General features: G+C 37.0%; 1 protein-coding gene and 1 long non-coding RNA gene across 2 annotated transcripts; both read left to right on the top strand.

The window, feature by feature from the left end:
* The first annotated feature begins 331 nt into the window (after positions 1–331).
* Positions 332–906, top strand: LOC120109631. The gene is made up of 2 exons (XR_005510446.1): positions 332–552; positions 658–906. It is a non-coding gene; the product is annotated as an uncharacterized LOC120109631 (long non-coding RNA).
* Positions 907–2,379: 1,473 nt separating this feature from the next.
* Positions 2,380–6,279, top strand: LOC120109630 (sugar transport protein MST3-like). Its single transcript, XM_039123401.1, has 4 exons — positions 2,380–3,013; positions 3,115–3,437; positions 3,770–4,399; positions 5,656–6,279. The coding sequence occupies exons 1-4, from the start codon at positions 2,881–2,883 to the stop codon at positions 6,115–6,117; spliced, it is 1,548 nt and encodes a 515-aa protein (XP_038979329.1). The 5' UTR covers positions 2,380–2,880; the 3' UTR covers positions 6,118–6,279.
* Positions 6,280–15,921: the final 9,642 nt, after the last annotated feature.

Genomic DNA, 15,921 nt, shown 5'->3' with positions numbered 1-15,921 from the left:
CGGTAGGATTATGCAGGATTACTTACTGAGCCGTGTAGCTCATATCCGTTCATTTACTTTTTCTTTCAGATCCTTACCACTGATAGCTGCCAGAGACACGTTAATTTGGTATCAGGGCTTCTTTCTTTTGGGGTAAAGCAAGTATACTTTTGTGTACATAAACTACATAGAAGCTCTGTATTTGGGTACTGACCAGCATGTTGTACTAAGAATGCTTTCACATGAAAAGATTCGGTTGGTTTGACTACCCTGTTACCAGGTATGAGGCTGCGTGCTATTGTGGGGTAGTCGGCAATAGCACGGCCGTGTCACGGATCCGGGTCCGGGGCGTGCGTTGGAGTTACCCCACTCAGTTGTCTGCAGTGGGAAATGTATAGAAGAAATGCTGGAGAAGATAGTAGCAATGCAGAAGTTAGTAGACTTCGGGCAACAATTGAAGATATGAAGGATCGCCATTAGGCAGAGTTGGCGGAGCTGAAGCAGAACCAACAAACTTTGCAGTCTCAGCTTGAGCATATTTCATCTATGTTGCAGCGATTTCTCCCTCCTCAAGTAAATAACTATATATATTTGATGACTTTACATAATTATCACTTATTTTCTTTAGTTAATGATTTTCATATTCCTAACTTCTAAAGTTTTTTTTTTTTTTTGTAGATTTCTGATACTTCAACAACTCGTAGAGATGATGATAGTGCTGAATCCGGTCCCTGATATTTTTGAGACAGTTATCTAAGAAGTTTTATATGTATTTTTCTTATATTTTTTAAAATACATTGTAATTCTAAACTTATTATGTAAATTTCATCATATATGACAATATGTATTTTTTGAATGATCTGAATGTTTGTTTTGATGTAAATGTAATGCAGGTTCATATTGCTATAATATGTTTCTTAATGTGTATTTGTTTTCTAATTTTTTTTCAATAAAAAAACCACTCTCGACGCTTTAAAGCGTCGTTAAAAACCTCGTTTGGCACAAGCTGGCACGCTTTCGCCGACGCGAAAGCGCGTCGGTAATTACCGACGCAAATAAGCGTCGGTAAAAACATGCGATAAGCGTCGGACAAAATACAGCCACTAACCGCCACGCGACTGTTGTAGTTTATGCCGACGCTTTTTTGCATTGGAAAAAACCATACACCGACGCTTCACTAAGCATCGGCAAAGCTTGACTTTTGCCGACGCTGTTACTTAACGTCGGCAAAAACTTTCCCCACTCGGGTATCTCCGACGCTTTAGCGACGCTTGTCGTTGCGTCGGCGGTACTTTAGCCGACGCTAAAAAGCGTCGCTAAAGGTCAAAAAAAGCGCCGGAATAGGTCCTTTTTCCTGTAGTGTATTAGAATTGTCTTGAATCCTATTAATCATGGGAATTCGCTTACATAGATACTTATAACTCATTCTAATTGATTAATACAAACAATACTTTCAATTTTGTACAGTAGAAGATTTTCTCTCCAATTTGTGGTTGGATCGGAGAGAGCCAATTGGCCATCCTTGACAGGCACAATGGCCATGATATTTAACTCCATACAGAAACATAGGGCCTCTTTACGGTTTGGGAGAAAAGAGGGGTATTTCATGGGAACATGGCATCCATCGCATCAAGATCTATCTTTTGGAACGACAATTTAGATAATTGGAACCTTCTTTTTTTTTTTTATCAAATGGGCCTTCCCTTGAGTAAGTTTGTGGTAGTATACATGGTGCATTCCCAAACAATAAAAAGGTCAGAGCCAGGTAGTCTCATTATTTAATTCTATTGATGGTGTCAACCTATTTTAGCAGCTAATACTGTTGGATTAGCACCATCTTAAAACCTTTTAGATCTCCAAAATATTAATGATATCACTAATATGCTCTTTATTGTGGATAATAAATAGGAAATAGCATTGTTGATAAAGCTCTTTATTTTGGATAATAGATAAGGTTGTTTAATATGGTTCTCTAATAAGATATTTATTATCTTATTAAATCATAAAGAACTTTTTATTAGTACTATAAAATAAATGCAGAAATTTATGACATTATTAATACTCTTAATGTATGCTGATATTAATAACAAACACCTTTTATTAGTACCTTGAACATATCAATCATTAGATTACACTAATATTTTATTAATTTTTATTAATTCTAATGATCATAATCTTACTTAAAAGTGAATGTACAATCACTAATAACTCCACTATATTGTATTTAAATATCCACGAGATGCAATCTTCTTATTATATGCAGATTTGATCATGATTTTATTATTTCATAATAACATATTATTTTACTATATCGGTAGATATATATACTATTAGAATTTTCTATAGTGATAGCATGTCATAATAATAGTGTCAAAATTTTATTTTAGAAAATAATTAGGCTCTTATATCTACCCTATTCCATTATATTTCTATTATCTGTTCTATATTGCATTTTAAGAATAGCAAAAACAATGTAAAAAAATTGCACCCATACATCATGTGTTTAAATATATATACATACATGCATACATACATACGTACATATAGAATGGTAAAGAAGGAAATACTTGGTGAAAGAAACAAAAGAAGAAGGCCAAGTTGTTATTTCAGGAAACGAAAGGACAAAAGAGGAATAATATATCAAATAGAATGATGGTTTCTCATGCAAAAGGTGGAAAAAAAATAAAAATTAGTGGATCTTCTCTTTCCAATGTAATTGGTGGTGTTCCTTCATATTCGTGTGCCCGTAAATTCCGTCCAAACACGTCTTATGTTAGAATGTATTCCCTTGTTTTTTGGTATATAACATCTCCTCCTCCACCATCTCTTCTCCTTCCCCCTCCTCCCCCCTCCTCGCTTTCTTTCTTCCAAATATTGTAGGGGGATTCTTCAGCTTCGACCATGGCAGGAGGTGCGATCATAAGCAACAATGGAGGGGCAGAATACCCAGGGAAGATGACGCTCTTTGTTTTCCTCACCTGCCTTGTGGCCTCCTCTGGGGGACTTATCTTTGGTTATGACATCGGGGTTTCTGGTAACTTTAGAGAAAGAACACTCCCTAGTAATTTTGTATCCTTTTTAGCAGTTTGGACTAAGTTTGATGGATTTTTGGAATTCTCTTTGCTTCACTTCAAGGTGGGGTGACGTCGATGGATTCATTCTTGCTAAAGTTCTTCCCGTCAGTTTACAAGGAGGAGAAGGAGAACGTAAGCACCAACCAATACTGCAAGTTTGACAGCCAGCTTCTTACTGCCTTCACATCATCTCTATACTTAGCAGCGCTCATTGCTTCATTCGTTGCATCTACAATGACAAGAATGTATGGGAGGAGATGGTCAATGTTTGTGAGTGGAGTTTCCGTTCTCGTGGGTTCTGCCCTTAATGGTTTAGCAGAGAATGTGCTCATTCTCATCGTTGGTCGCATCCTTCTTGGTGTTGGTGTAGGATTCGCGAATCAGGTAAGAAATGATCCGAATCATCTTTTGCTAGCAATAATCATGATTACTTGAAGAATATTTATATCTTGAATATATAAACATAGAATGACATCCTTCTACAATATTTAACCTTTTAGATAAAGTTTTTTTTAAAAAAAGTTTCCTAGTTTTGAAATTTGGAAATTATCTACAACTGCTACGTATCTTAAATTTCTCTAAATCCAACTTCTATTTATAAGCATTTCAAGATGATGATGATGATATGGGTGAATGCTAATCTTTTGTTATCTTGATATATTAATCATTTTGTCACTATTGAACAAATTCTCTTGCGCTTTTATTTATATATGCAGTCTGTACCAGTGTATCTTTCTGAGATGGCACCTGCGAGGCTTCGAGGCATGCTCAATATTTGTTTCCAACTCATGACTACAATTGGGATATTTGTTGCCAATGTTGTCAACTATGGAACTGCTAAAATTAGTGGTGGGTGGGGTTGGCGCGTTAGCCTTGCGCTTGGTGCTGTTCCTGCTGTGATTATAACCATTGGCTCACTGTTTCTCTTTGACACCCCTAACTCGCTTATTGAGCGTGGCCATAAAGAGAAGGCTAAAGTTGTGCTCTCCAGGATTCGTGGCACTGATGATATCTATCATGAGTATGATGATCTGGTGGTAGCCAGTGAGGAGTCCAAAGCTGTGAAACACCCCTGGTCTAATATACTAAAGAGGAAGTATCGACCGCAGCTCACCATGGCCATCCTCATCCCCTTCTTCCAACAAGTCACTGGCATTAACGCTATCATGCTATATGCTCCTGTTCTCTTCAAGACAATTGGTTTTGGCACCGAGGCCTCCCTCATGTCTGCTGTAATTATTGGTGTTGTCAAAGTCCTTTCGACGTTAGTCTCCATTGCCACCGTCGACAAGCTCGGTAGGAGGGTGCTCTTTTTACAAGGTGGCACACAAATGATCATATGCCAGGTAACAATGAGCATGAATTCGTAACTTCGATTAGTAGCAAGGTCATTGTCGATAGCTTCATTCATTGTGAGCAAGTTGAACATTTTGTTGTTTTTTCTGAAATTGCAAGCTTGACGCTTTCTCGATTTCCCTAACAACCTTTGCAATGAGATTATTAATAGAATTTCTTATAAATTATTCTCGCAATTGGCTTTAATTCTAGAAATTTTAAAACCAAATCGTTCTTCTTCTTGGGCATCAGATACAAGTTCCAAGTTACTATTAAGTTTAGGAAAGATTTGTAAACAGGTTGCAATGTGTTGGCTCTCTCTAATCTCTTCAAGTATGCAACCTGTAAGAATGTTAGACTTAGAGATAGTTTGATGCGCTGTAATTTAGTTCTCCTCCATTCTTGATGATCAAGCATTTTAGAAGTTCTAAAAAACCTTCTACTCCTGCTTCAAGACGTGCCACTTTATAATCAACTGGTTTCTTTGACCTAGTTGGGCACTACTGTAGCCAATTCTCCATAGTCTTCTTGATCATCTAGGAATTTTTGATCCCTCGTCTCAGTCCTTTTTATGGCTTTTCCCTGTGCACAAGATTCAGGATTTTTAATTAGCTCCTTTGCATGAACAAGATCTTGAAAGCAGAGAATATGATGAAATAAAATTGGAACTACTAGAAATATTCCAGCCACTTATGAATATTCCAGAAGAGATCATTGATCATTTCTTTTTTTTATTGGTGCAACTTCTCTAAATCTTTTTGGTTCTCTTTTAGTTTTCTCTTGCTTCGTCCTCTATTCATTCCCATGGATGTATTGCTTCTTTGGAAGTTGTGGAGAATTTTGACTATTAGTGCCTATTGCAGACCTGATAGATAAAAACAACGTTTTTTCTTCATCTGTTCCCTGGGTTCTTTGGCTAATTGAGAAAGAGCTAATTAATTTCCAACAACTTGTTATTGATAGAATCCATTATTCTTTCTCTTGTCTTTTGTAATTGTTTCCTTCCTTCTCCTTTCCTTCTTCCATTTCTTTTCTTTGCTTTTGCAGCTCTCATGTTCTTAATGAAAGCAAGTTGGGTCCTCCTAACTCTTTTCTCAAAAAAAAAAAAAAAAAAAAAAAAATCACTTTTTGAAAATAATGAAAGTTGATAATTTGGTATTCTTCTTTGAATAATTTAATGAAGCTAATGATTGATGCTTGAACTTTATATTTCAATTCTTCTATATATTTTCTTACACACATATTGAAATATTCTACTGTGACGCAGATTATAGTGGGGACATTGATTGCGATCAAGTTTGGGACTGAGGGACATGCAATTGTATCAAAACCTTATGCTATCTCTGTGGTGGTGTTCATTTGCCTCTATATGGCTGGCTTCGCATGGTCATGGGGTCCACTTGGATGGTTGGTCCCTAGTGAGATATTTCCTCTTGAGATCCGGTCGGCAGGCCAAAGCATCACAGTCTCCGTCAATATGTTTGTTACCTTCGTCAATGCGCAAATATTCCTTACTCTCTTTTGCCACATGAAATTTGGGCTCTTCTACTTCTTTAGTGGGTGGGTGACCATGATGACCATCTTTATTGCCCTATTCCTACCTGAGACCAAGAATGTGCCCATTGAAGAGATGGTCCTTGTGTGGAAAAAACATTGGTTTTGGGGCAAGTTCATTGCTGATGAGGATGTTCATGTTGGAAATATTGGGATGAGCAACAGCAAACCATGAGCCACTGACGGATGATCTGTTTAGAATTCTTTTCTTTCTTTTATTTGTTGTAATCGAGCTTAAAAATCTTGACCTCTTGTGGCCACCTATATCACTCATGAAGACTTCGAGCTGAAGAAAACAAATTATGAATGAATAAAGCACAATTTGTACGCTTTGTAGCTCTTTATCTTTGTATGTTGCATGAGAAAATACAAGTCAAGAAGGAACACAAGATCCACATTAAATATAATTGTAATGCATCGAAAAAATCCACTTAATTCTTATATAACATTTTTTTGGGTGACAATATAATTAAGCGAAAAGGTGATTGTTTTTGAAATAAAAGAAGTTGCAAAATTTGAACCATGAGAGAGATGTGTTGAAATGTCACCTAGATATAATTTCAAATAGGTACGTCGATGTTTGAAGATTATTTGTAGCATATAAGTTATAGAGAATGGTTATATGTAATATTAGAAGATTTGGTGATGTAAAACTTCCTCTCTGGCTCAAAACAATTTCCAAGATACCATTATCTTATCTTCTAGCATGTGGACACCCCTACAAGGAGGGCCAGAACATGATCTAGAGAGGCCGTGGAGTCGCTATTGGCTCATTAAAGAAAGAAAAAAAAATGAAAAAAAGGCAAGGCAAAGGTTTGATAATGGTGGTCAATGAGCCTCGAGCCTCAATAAGAGTTGGGTGTACTGTTGGGGAAGGTTTGAAGGTCAAGGCACTCCTTTAATCCTGGACAAAAAAAGTCTAGGCCTAGAATTTAGGGGCTTTGATAGTGATGGGCTCTACAAGGGGTTAGGGTTACAGATCTTGGACCATATCAACATACCTAAATGCCTTAAAAATAAAAATATAGCATAGATTGATCCACGAGGATTATCAGATTTGACGTGGATCACTCTGGCCACTACAGAAGGATTGGATAGAATCTAGAAGTGAGATTTGCTACATTGGCAAGCCGAATTGCTTGCCAAAGTTCTAGAGGCCATACTTGCTTAGATTGTATCTATTTGAGGTGCTCTCTTTATGAAATCTAGTATTCTTTCAAGCTCTATGACATTGCTCCCTAAATGATCAAGGCTAACTTCTATTGTTTGGATTTTGAAACGAGTTGGTTAAGTAAAACCTTTTTTTTTTAGGGATACTTCGATTGTGCATATCTTCCAATTTAGGAATAATTAAATGAAGTAGCTAGAGACAAAGTTGAAGTTGAAGTGGAGATCTACCTCATGTAGGATTTTAGTTTTTTTGTAATAATTTTTATCTTTTTAACTAGAAGAGTAATCCCATCCAAATTATACAAGAGTAAATCTTAATAATATAAGAAGCTTTATAACTCATTTTTGTTTATTAATGAAAGATAAGGGAACCTAGCGTGAACTCCTCCTTACTTTAGATCCTTTTGGATCTGAGATGGAGTTACACCTAGAGTTGGAAAGATCTAGATTTAAGAGAAATGTAGGAGAAGAAGAAGAAGGGAAGTGAGAGGAAAAGCTAAAGCTAAGGGAAAGTAAGCTAAAGCAAGAGGAGGGAGAAGAACTCAAAGCCAAAAAAAAAAATCTAGTCATCTTTACATGAGGGCCATTTGCAGATGGAGGAGGATTAGATTGATGGTTGAATTTAAAAAAATTTCGAATAGGAAAAGGGTTGATCCTAACATCCCATCATTAGCTTAAGAATAGAGCCATGGATCAAGGCTTCAATTTTGGATGGTTTGATGGCTTATATGTTTTTCCCAAGATCTAATGGCGAGAAATTCTTTCTTCTCTTTAGCTTTGGGAGAGAAACATAGTTAGAGCCTAAAAATATTATCTATTTGATGTTCACTACTTTTTATGTTAAGATATTTTTTAATGGATTTTAAGGTATTTTTGAAATGATTTTAATTGGTGAGAGTAGAGATTAAAAGATCATGAAATTTTAAGTGGGATGTCTAGGTTATAAGGGGAGGTAATGGTTCAAATTTGAACCCAATCTAAGCTGGCTTTATATAGTTTTAGAAACATCAAACTTGGCTCAAAACTAAATTGAGTTGAAGCCAATTTACTTGCACCTGCAGGGAATTGATCAAATTTGAGTTGGGAAAAGTCTAATTGGGCCAACAAGTTACCATTTGGGTGGAGGGAAGGTCAAAATGATGGGTGATTTGAAGAGAATTTGATCATAACAGTGAACTGAGCTAGATCGGGTGATCAAGTTATCCAATTCAAGTTAAATGATGGAATTAAGATGAATTTTGCTTAATTCGCCAATCTAAGACTAATTGAAGCAAAGACAAAAAAAATTAGATTTAGGAATATGATTGCTTATTAATCCTGGTCTTGAAATATTGAGAGTTGATGCCCAAAGATATCTAAAGTATGCCATCTTTTGTCCAAGTTCAGAACCGTAAAAAAATATAAAATATATAAATAAATCTATTTCATCCTATTAGCTTAAGTTTTTAGGACAAGTGGTGATTTTAACATGGTATCAGAGCAGAGGTCCTGACTTCGAAAAGTCTGACCCATATGTGAGAAGAAGTGTAAGAAAATATAAAATATATAAATAAATCTATTTCATCTTATTAGCTTAAGTTTTTGAGATAAGTGATGATTTTATTAAGGATAACCGAAATGTAAAATATGAGACATCTCAAACATTCGCGTTCAACAAGGATATCAAATGGTGGATTGTTGAATCTTTTGGTAGCTTTTGTCTTTTTCTTGACAATAAAATATAAAATATGATGTCACATCTTGTTCCTTGCAGATTTATTATCTTGCACGCATTAGGTTGCCAAGTCCAATGGATCATTAGGGACCTTTGCACTTGGGTGCAGAGCTTGACCAGAGGGTTAGTGAACGTTGGAAATAGATGAATTCAAGTTTCCCTATCTATCCCTCACTGTGGTTTTTCCATCAAATATGGAATTCATCAAGTGTCCCTATCTGTCCCTCACTATTGTTTTTCCATCAACTATGACTTGGAAATAGATGAGACAGCATAGGCAATAAATAGATATGGCATGGGAAACTCCTAGAAGAAGCATCAATATCAGTTAATTAAATAGCAAACAAGGATTCTAATAGTAATCAAGGAAAAGAGAAAAAAAACAAAGGGACTTAGGATTGAATCCGGCCTTTGCCAGGATTTAGGAGTTATAAATATTTGGAGGAGAGGTATACCATGTTGTGTAGCCTATTGCTTACATGCCTTTCTATCAGAAAAAAAAAAAAACCTTCATTAAACAAAGAAGTTACCAACCTGATTTACAATTTCACCAAAATTGGAGTTATATATATAACATGTTGTTGTTTTTGTTGGAATATTTCAAAATTCCGAGTCTGCCCTTCTTTGTCTTTTGTCTTTTTGTCTAGTGTACTTTCTTTAGTCCCACATTGGAAAGGAACAAAACTCAAAAGATCTTTATATAGTATTCAACCTTTTAACTTGGTGAAGCAAAGAAAGAAAGTAGCCACGCGCGCATGAGCCCAATGGAGGTCCAAGCCAAAATTGGCGAATCCGATCCAGAAACGTTTAACCGGGCGCGTTGCGATTATCACGCGCAGGGGGGACCCCCCCTTTTGCCGTTTTATTTTTTGAATTATTTTGTTCGATAACGTCGCGTCTTTTGTTTTGTTTTATCTCTTCCTTTCTTTTTAAACCCTATCAGATCCGAGGATTAAGATAAGAAAACTTATCTTCCACTCTCTCTGTTTTTTTCTGCGTTCCCGAGAGTCTTCTGTTTTCTGTGTTCCCGAAGAGGACTTCTCTGTTCTATCTTCCTGAGCGGTTCTGGGCTGTTCGATAGTATCACTGCATCTGCGGGTGTACGCTTGGAGTGATCCAGTTGTTGTATCCTGGAGGATAGGCCGCCATTACCTGCTACACCGAGATCCATTCTCCGAGGGGCGCGATCTATTCTTAAGGACAGTGAAATCACGCCTCAACTGATAAGTTCTTCCTTCTCTCCATCTATAATTTTACAACAGTTTGTGTTTTCTGTTTCCTAAGCATCATCTCTGCTTCTCGGCTTTGTTTCGTTTTTGCATTTGTTTCTCCTCATGGCAATTATAGCATTCATCCAAAGAAAGGGAGGGCAAATCTCACCTGAAGATTTTATTTAGAAGATCAAATCAAGGCGTTTTTCTGTTTCCTAAGCATCATCTCTGCTTCTCGGCTTTGTTTCGTTTTTGCATTTGTTTCTCCTCATGGCAATTATAGCATTCATCCAAAGAAAGGGAGGGCAAATCTCACCTGAAGATTTTATTTAGAAGATCAAATCAAGGCGTTTTTCTGTTTCCTAAGCATCATCTCTGCTTCTCGCCTTTGTTTCGTTTTTGTATTTGTTTCTCCTCATGGCAATTATAGCATTCATCCAAAGAAAGGGAGGGCAAATCTCACCTGCAGATTTTATTTAGAAGATCAAATCAAGGCGTTTTTCTGTTTCCTAAGCATCATCTCTGCGTCTCGCCTTTGTTTCGTTTTTGCGTTTGTTTCTCCTCATCATTCATCCAAAGAAAGGGAGGGCAAATCTCACCTGCAGATTTTATTTAGAAGATCAAATCAAGGCGTTTTTCTGTTTCATAAGCATCATCTCTGCTTCTCGGCTTTGTTTCGTTTTTGCGTTTGTTTCTCCTCATGGCAATTATAGCATTCATCCAAAGAAAGGGAGGGCAAATCTCACCTGAAGATTTTATTTAGAAGATCAAATCAAGGCGTTTTTCTGTTTCCTAAGCATCATCTCTGCTTCTCGGCTTTGTTTCGTTTTTGCATTTGTTTCTCCTCATGGTAATTATAGCATTCATCCAAAGAAAGGGAGGGCAAATCTCACCTGAAGATTTTATTTAGAAGATCAAATCAAGGCGTTTTTCTGTTTCCTAAGCATCATCTCTGCTTCTCGGCTTTGTTTCGTTTTTGCATTTGTTTCTCCTCATGGCAATTATAGCATTCATCCAAAGAAAGGGAGGGCAAATCTCACCTGAAGATTTTATTTAGAAGATCAAATCAATGCGTTTTTCTGTTTCCTAAGCATCATCTCTGCTTCTCGGCTTTGTTTCGTTTTTGCATTTGTTTCTCCTCATGGCAATTATAGCATTCATCCAAAGAAAGGGAGGGCAAATCTCACCTGAAGATTTTATTTAGAAGATCAAATCAAGGCGTTTTTCTGTTTCCTAAGCATCATCTCTGCTTCTCGCCTTTGTTTCGTTTTTGCATTTGTTTCTCCTCATGGCAATTATAGCATTCATCCAAAGAAAGGGAGGGCAAATCTCACCTGCAGATTTTATTTAGAAGATCAAATCAAGGCGTTTTTCTGTTTCCTAAGCATCATCTCTGCTTCTCGCTTTTGTTTTGTTTTTGCGTTTGTTTCTCCTCATGGCAATTATAGCATTCATCCAAAGAAAGGAAGGGCAAATCTCACCTGCAGATTTTATTTAGAAGATCAAATCAAGGCGTTTTTCTGTTTCATAAGCATCATCTCTGCTTCTCGGCTTTGTTTCGTTTTTGCGTTTGTTTCTCCTCATGGCAATTATAGCATTCATCCAAAGAAAGGGATGGCAAATCTCACCGGAAGATTTTATTTAGAAGATCAAATCAAGGCGTTTTTCTGTTTCTTAAGCATCATCTCTGCTTCTCGGCTTTGTTTCGTTTTTGCATTTGTTTCTCCTCATGGCAATTATAGCATTCATCCAAAGAAAGGGAGGGCAAATCTCACCTGAAGATTTTATTTAGAAGATCAAATCAAGGCGTTTTTCTGTTTCCTAAGCATCATCTCTGCTTCTCGCCTTTGTTTCGTTTTTGCATTTGTTTCTCCTCATGGCAATTATAGCATTCATCCAAAGAAAGGGAGGGCAAATCTCACCTGCAGATTTTATTTAGAAGATCAAATCAAGGCGTTTTTCTGTTTCCTAAGCATCATCTCTGCGTCTCGCCTTTGTTTCGTTTTTGCGTTTGTTTCTCCTCATCATTCATCCAAAGAAAGGGAGGGCAAATCTCACCTGCAGATTTTATTTAGAAGATCAAATCAAGGCGTTTTTCTGTTTCATAAGCATCATCTCTGCTTCTCGGCTTTGTTTCGTTTTTGCGTTTGTTTCTCCTCATGGCAATTATAGCATTCATCCAAAGAAAGGGAGGGCAAATCTCACCTGAAGATTTTATTTAGAAGATCAAATCAAGGCGTTTTTCTGTTTCCTAAGCATCATCTCTGCTTCTCGGCTTTGTTTCGTTTTTGCATTTGTTTCTCCTCATGGCAATTATAGCATTCATCCAAAGAAAGGGAGGGCAAATCTCACCTGAAGATTTTATTTAGAAGATCAAATCAAGGCGTTTTTCTGTTTCCTAAGCATCATCTCTGCTTCTCGGCTTTGTTTCGTTTTTGCATTTGTTTCTCCTCATGGCAATTATAGCATTCATCCAAAGAAAGGGAGGGCAAATCTCACCTGAAGATTTTATTTAGAAGATCAAATCAATGCGTTTTTCTGTTTCCTAAGCATCATCTCTGCTTCTCGGCTTTGTTTCGTTTTTGCATTTGTTTCTCCTCATGGCAATTATAGCATTCATCCAAAGAAAGGGAGGGCAAATCTCACCTGAAGATTTTATTTAGAAGATCAAATCAAGGCGTTTTTCTGTTTCCTAAGCATCATCTCTGCTTCTCGCCTTTGTTTCGTTTTTGCATTTGTTTCTCCTCATGGCAATTATAGCATTCATCCAAAGAAAGGGAGGGCAAATCTCACCTGCAGATTTATTTAGAAGATCAAATCAAGGCGTTTTTCTGTTTTCTAAGCATCATCTCTGCTTCTCGCTTTGTTTTGTTTTTGCGTTTGTTTCTCCTCATGGCAATTATAGCATTCATCCAAAGAAAGGAAGGGCAAATCTCACCTGCAGATTTTATTTAGAAGATCAAATCAAGGCGTTTTTCTGTTTCATAAGCATCATCTCTGCTTCTCGCTTTGTTTCGTTTTTGCGTTTGTTTCTCCTCATGGCAATTATAGCATTCATCCAAAGAAAGGGAGGGCAAATCTCACCGGAAGATTTTATTTAGAAGATCAAATCAAGGCGTTTTTCTGTTTCTTAAGCATCATCTCTGCTTCTCGGCTTTGTTTCGTTTTTGCATTTGTTTCTCCTCATGGCAATTATAGCATTCATCCAAAGAAAGGGAGGGCAAATCTCACCTGAAGATTTTATTTAGAAGATCAAATCAAGGCGTTTTTCTGTTTCCTAAGCATCATCTCTGCTTCTTGCCTTTGTTTCGTTTTTGCATTTGTTTCTCCTCATGGCAATTATAGCATTCATCCAAAGAAAGGGAGGGCAAATCTCACCTGAAGATTTTATTTAGAAGATCAAATCAAGGCGTTTTTCTGTTTCCTAAGCATCATCTCTGCTTCTCGGCTTTGTTTCGTTTTTGCATTTGTTTCTCCTCATGGCAATTATAGCATTCATCTAAAGAAAGGGAGGGCAAATCTCACCTGAAGATTTTATTTAGAAGATCAAATCAAGGCGTTTTTCTGTTTCCTAAGCATCATCTCTGCTTCTCGGCTTTGTTTCGTTTTTGTATTTGTTTCTCCTCATGGCAATTATAGCATTCATCCAAAGAAAGGGAGGGCAAATCTCACCTGAAGATTTTATTTAGAAGATCAAATCAAGGCGTTTTTCTGTTTCCTAAGCATCATCTCTGCTTCTCGTCTTTGTTTCGTTTTTGCATTTGTTTCTCCACATGGCAATTATTGCATTCATCCAAAGAAAGGGAGGGCAAATCTCACCTGAAGATTTTATTTAGAAGATCAAATCAAGACGTTTTTTGTTTCCTAAGCATCATCTCTGCTTCTCGCCTTTGTTTCGTTTTTGCATTTGTTTCTCCTCATGGCAATTATAGCATTCATCCAAAGAAAGGGAGGGCAAATCTCACCTGAAGATTTTTTTAGAAGATCAAATCAAGGCGTTTTTGTTTCCTAAGCATCATCTCTGCTTCTCGTCTTTGTTTCGTTTTTGCATTTGTTTCTCCTCATGGCAATTATAGCATTCATCCAAAGAAAGGGAGGGCAAATCTCACCTGAAGATTTTATTTAGAAGATCAAATCAAGGCGTTTTTCTGTTTCCTAAGCATCATCTCTGCTTCTCGCCTTTGTTTCGTTTTTGCATTTGTTTCTCCTCATGGCAATTATAGCATTAATCCAAAGAAAGGGAGGGCAAATCTCACCTGAAGATTTTATTTAGAAGATCAAATCAAGGCATTATAAAAAAAAAGGAAAGAACAGAAGGAGCGATAAGAAAACAAAATATGAAAATATGGGGAAACAAAGAAAAAATTATAATCAAGATAAGAAGTTTGCTTGACACCCAAAGGATTAAAGTGGAAATATCGATCCTTATTAGATGTTCGAAGATTTGATTGTTCCGCTCCTTCCACCACATCCAAAGGATTGTAAAAGTAAGAGAGGCCATCTCCATTTGTAGGTCCAAGCTATAACGCCCCAATGGTGAGCAAATAGATTCAACATCTGATGGGTAGTAGTAGAAGTTGAAGTATCCATTTATGGTTCTCCAAACTTGTTAGGAGAGTGGGCAATTGAGAACAATATGTTTATGTATTTCTTGGTCAGCATTGCATGGGACTCATTGATTTGGCATAGGTCATTTGCACTTTGCTAAGTTGTCTAGTAAGGTGAAGAGGATTTCTTTGTGAGGTAATCATAATTTCAGGATTTGCCTTGCCCAAAAGTAGGAGAGACCACCTGAATTTAGGAATTTGTAGTAGGAATTCATAGTAAAAGTATTGGTGGTGGTCTTATTTGGAAGAATAGGTATGAGATTCTACCATGTTGATGGAGTCCAACAGATAGTACGGTAGTGCAGCTTTGAGTGCTCATTCTGGATAAATTGATCAATGGCATGTTGACTAATGGCTTGAGGGAGATATTTGAGTCCCTGATTTGCTTGATCCTTTGACAGAGAATCCCAAGCAAAGGCAAAGAAGGGAAGTTGGTGGCAATGGTAGTACTGGAGGGGAGCTAGGATCTTACCAAACTCTAAGGTGAACACCATTCCCTAATTTAATTTGCAAGGCTGCATAGGAAGCTATTAAAGCATTGCAGCATAACTTTCCAAAAATGGATGCAAGAACTTTGCCTAGACTCTTGGAGTGAAGAATGGAGAACTTCTTGCGTAATAATAAAACGTTGGAAATGTCCAAGCCATGCCCCTAAGCGAGCCCGTCCTAAATTATTTTGTCAACCTTCAGGCTGGCTTAGATCCAAAAATTTGGGTTTTTTCTGGATGGGAGCTGGGTGCAATTCTTGGTGGCCGAAATGAAGGAAAGTGGTTTGAAAGAAGGAGAGACTAAGGACACGCATTCCTATTTTCTAAGAGTGGATTTTAGAAGGAAATTCCTTAATTGTGGGCGTGGGAATTGGTTTAGGAAGTTTACTTACTTATGGAGTATTTTATTTAGGAAGTCTGGTTTTAGATATACTCTTGATTTAAGGAGGATTACTTGTCTTAATTTTAGGAAAGTTGAAATTGAAATTTGAATTGTCCATTAATTTAGAAAGTTGTTGAGGTCTTTAGGAGGTCCTTTAAATATTTGCCTCTTATATTTTGTATGGACCATTTTTGTATCAATGAAAAAACCTGAAACACTTTGCTCAAACTTTGTCTTGAAAATAGTCTAATGCTAACCCAAGTTAGTCCTAGCTCTATCTATCATTTTTTCTTGATTTTAGGTGCTGCCTTGAGGTAGTCCTTGAATCACCAACCACCCAACATGCGAATTATACTTTAATTTTTCTATATACCAAAAAGAGGCTTCCATCACCCTACCATGGTCCT

The sequence above is a fragment of the Phoenix dactylifera genome, unplaced genomic scaffold, assembly GCF_009389715.1.
Source record: "Phoenix dactylifera cultivar Barhee BC4 unplaced genomic scaffold, palm_55x_up_171113_PBpolish2nd_filt_p 002532F, whole genome shotgun sequence".
NCBI classification, from domain to species: Eukaryota; Viridiplantae; Streptophyta; class Magnoliopsida; order Arecales; family Arecaceae; genus Phoenix; species Phoenix dactylifera.
The sequence above is the reverse complement of the archived record's forward strand: the minus strand, read 5'-3'. Positions and strand labels throughout refer to the sequence as shown.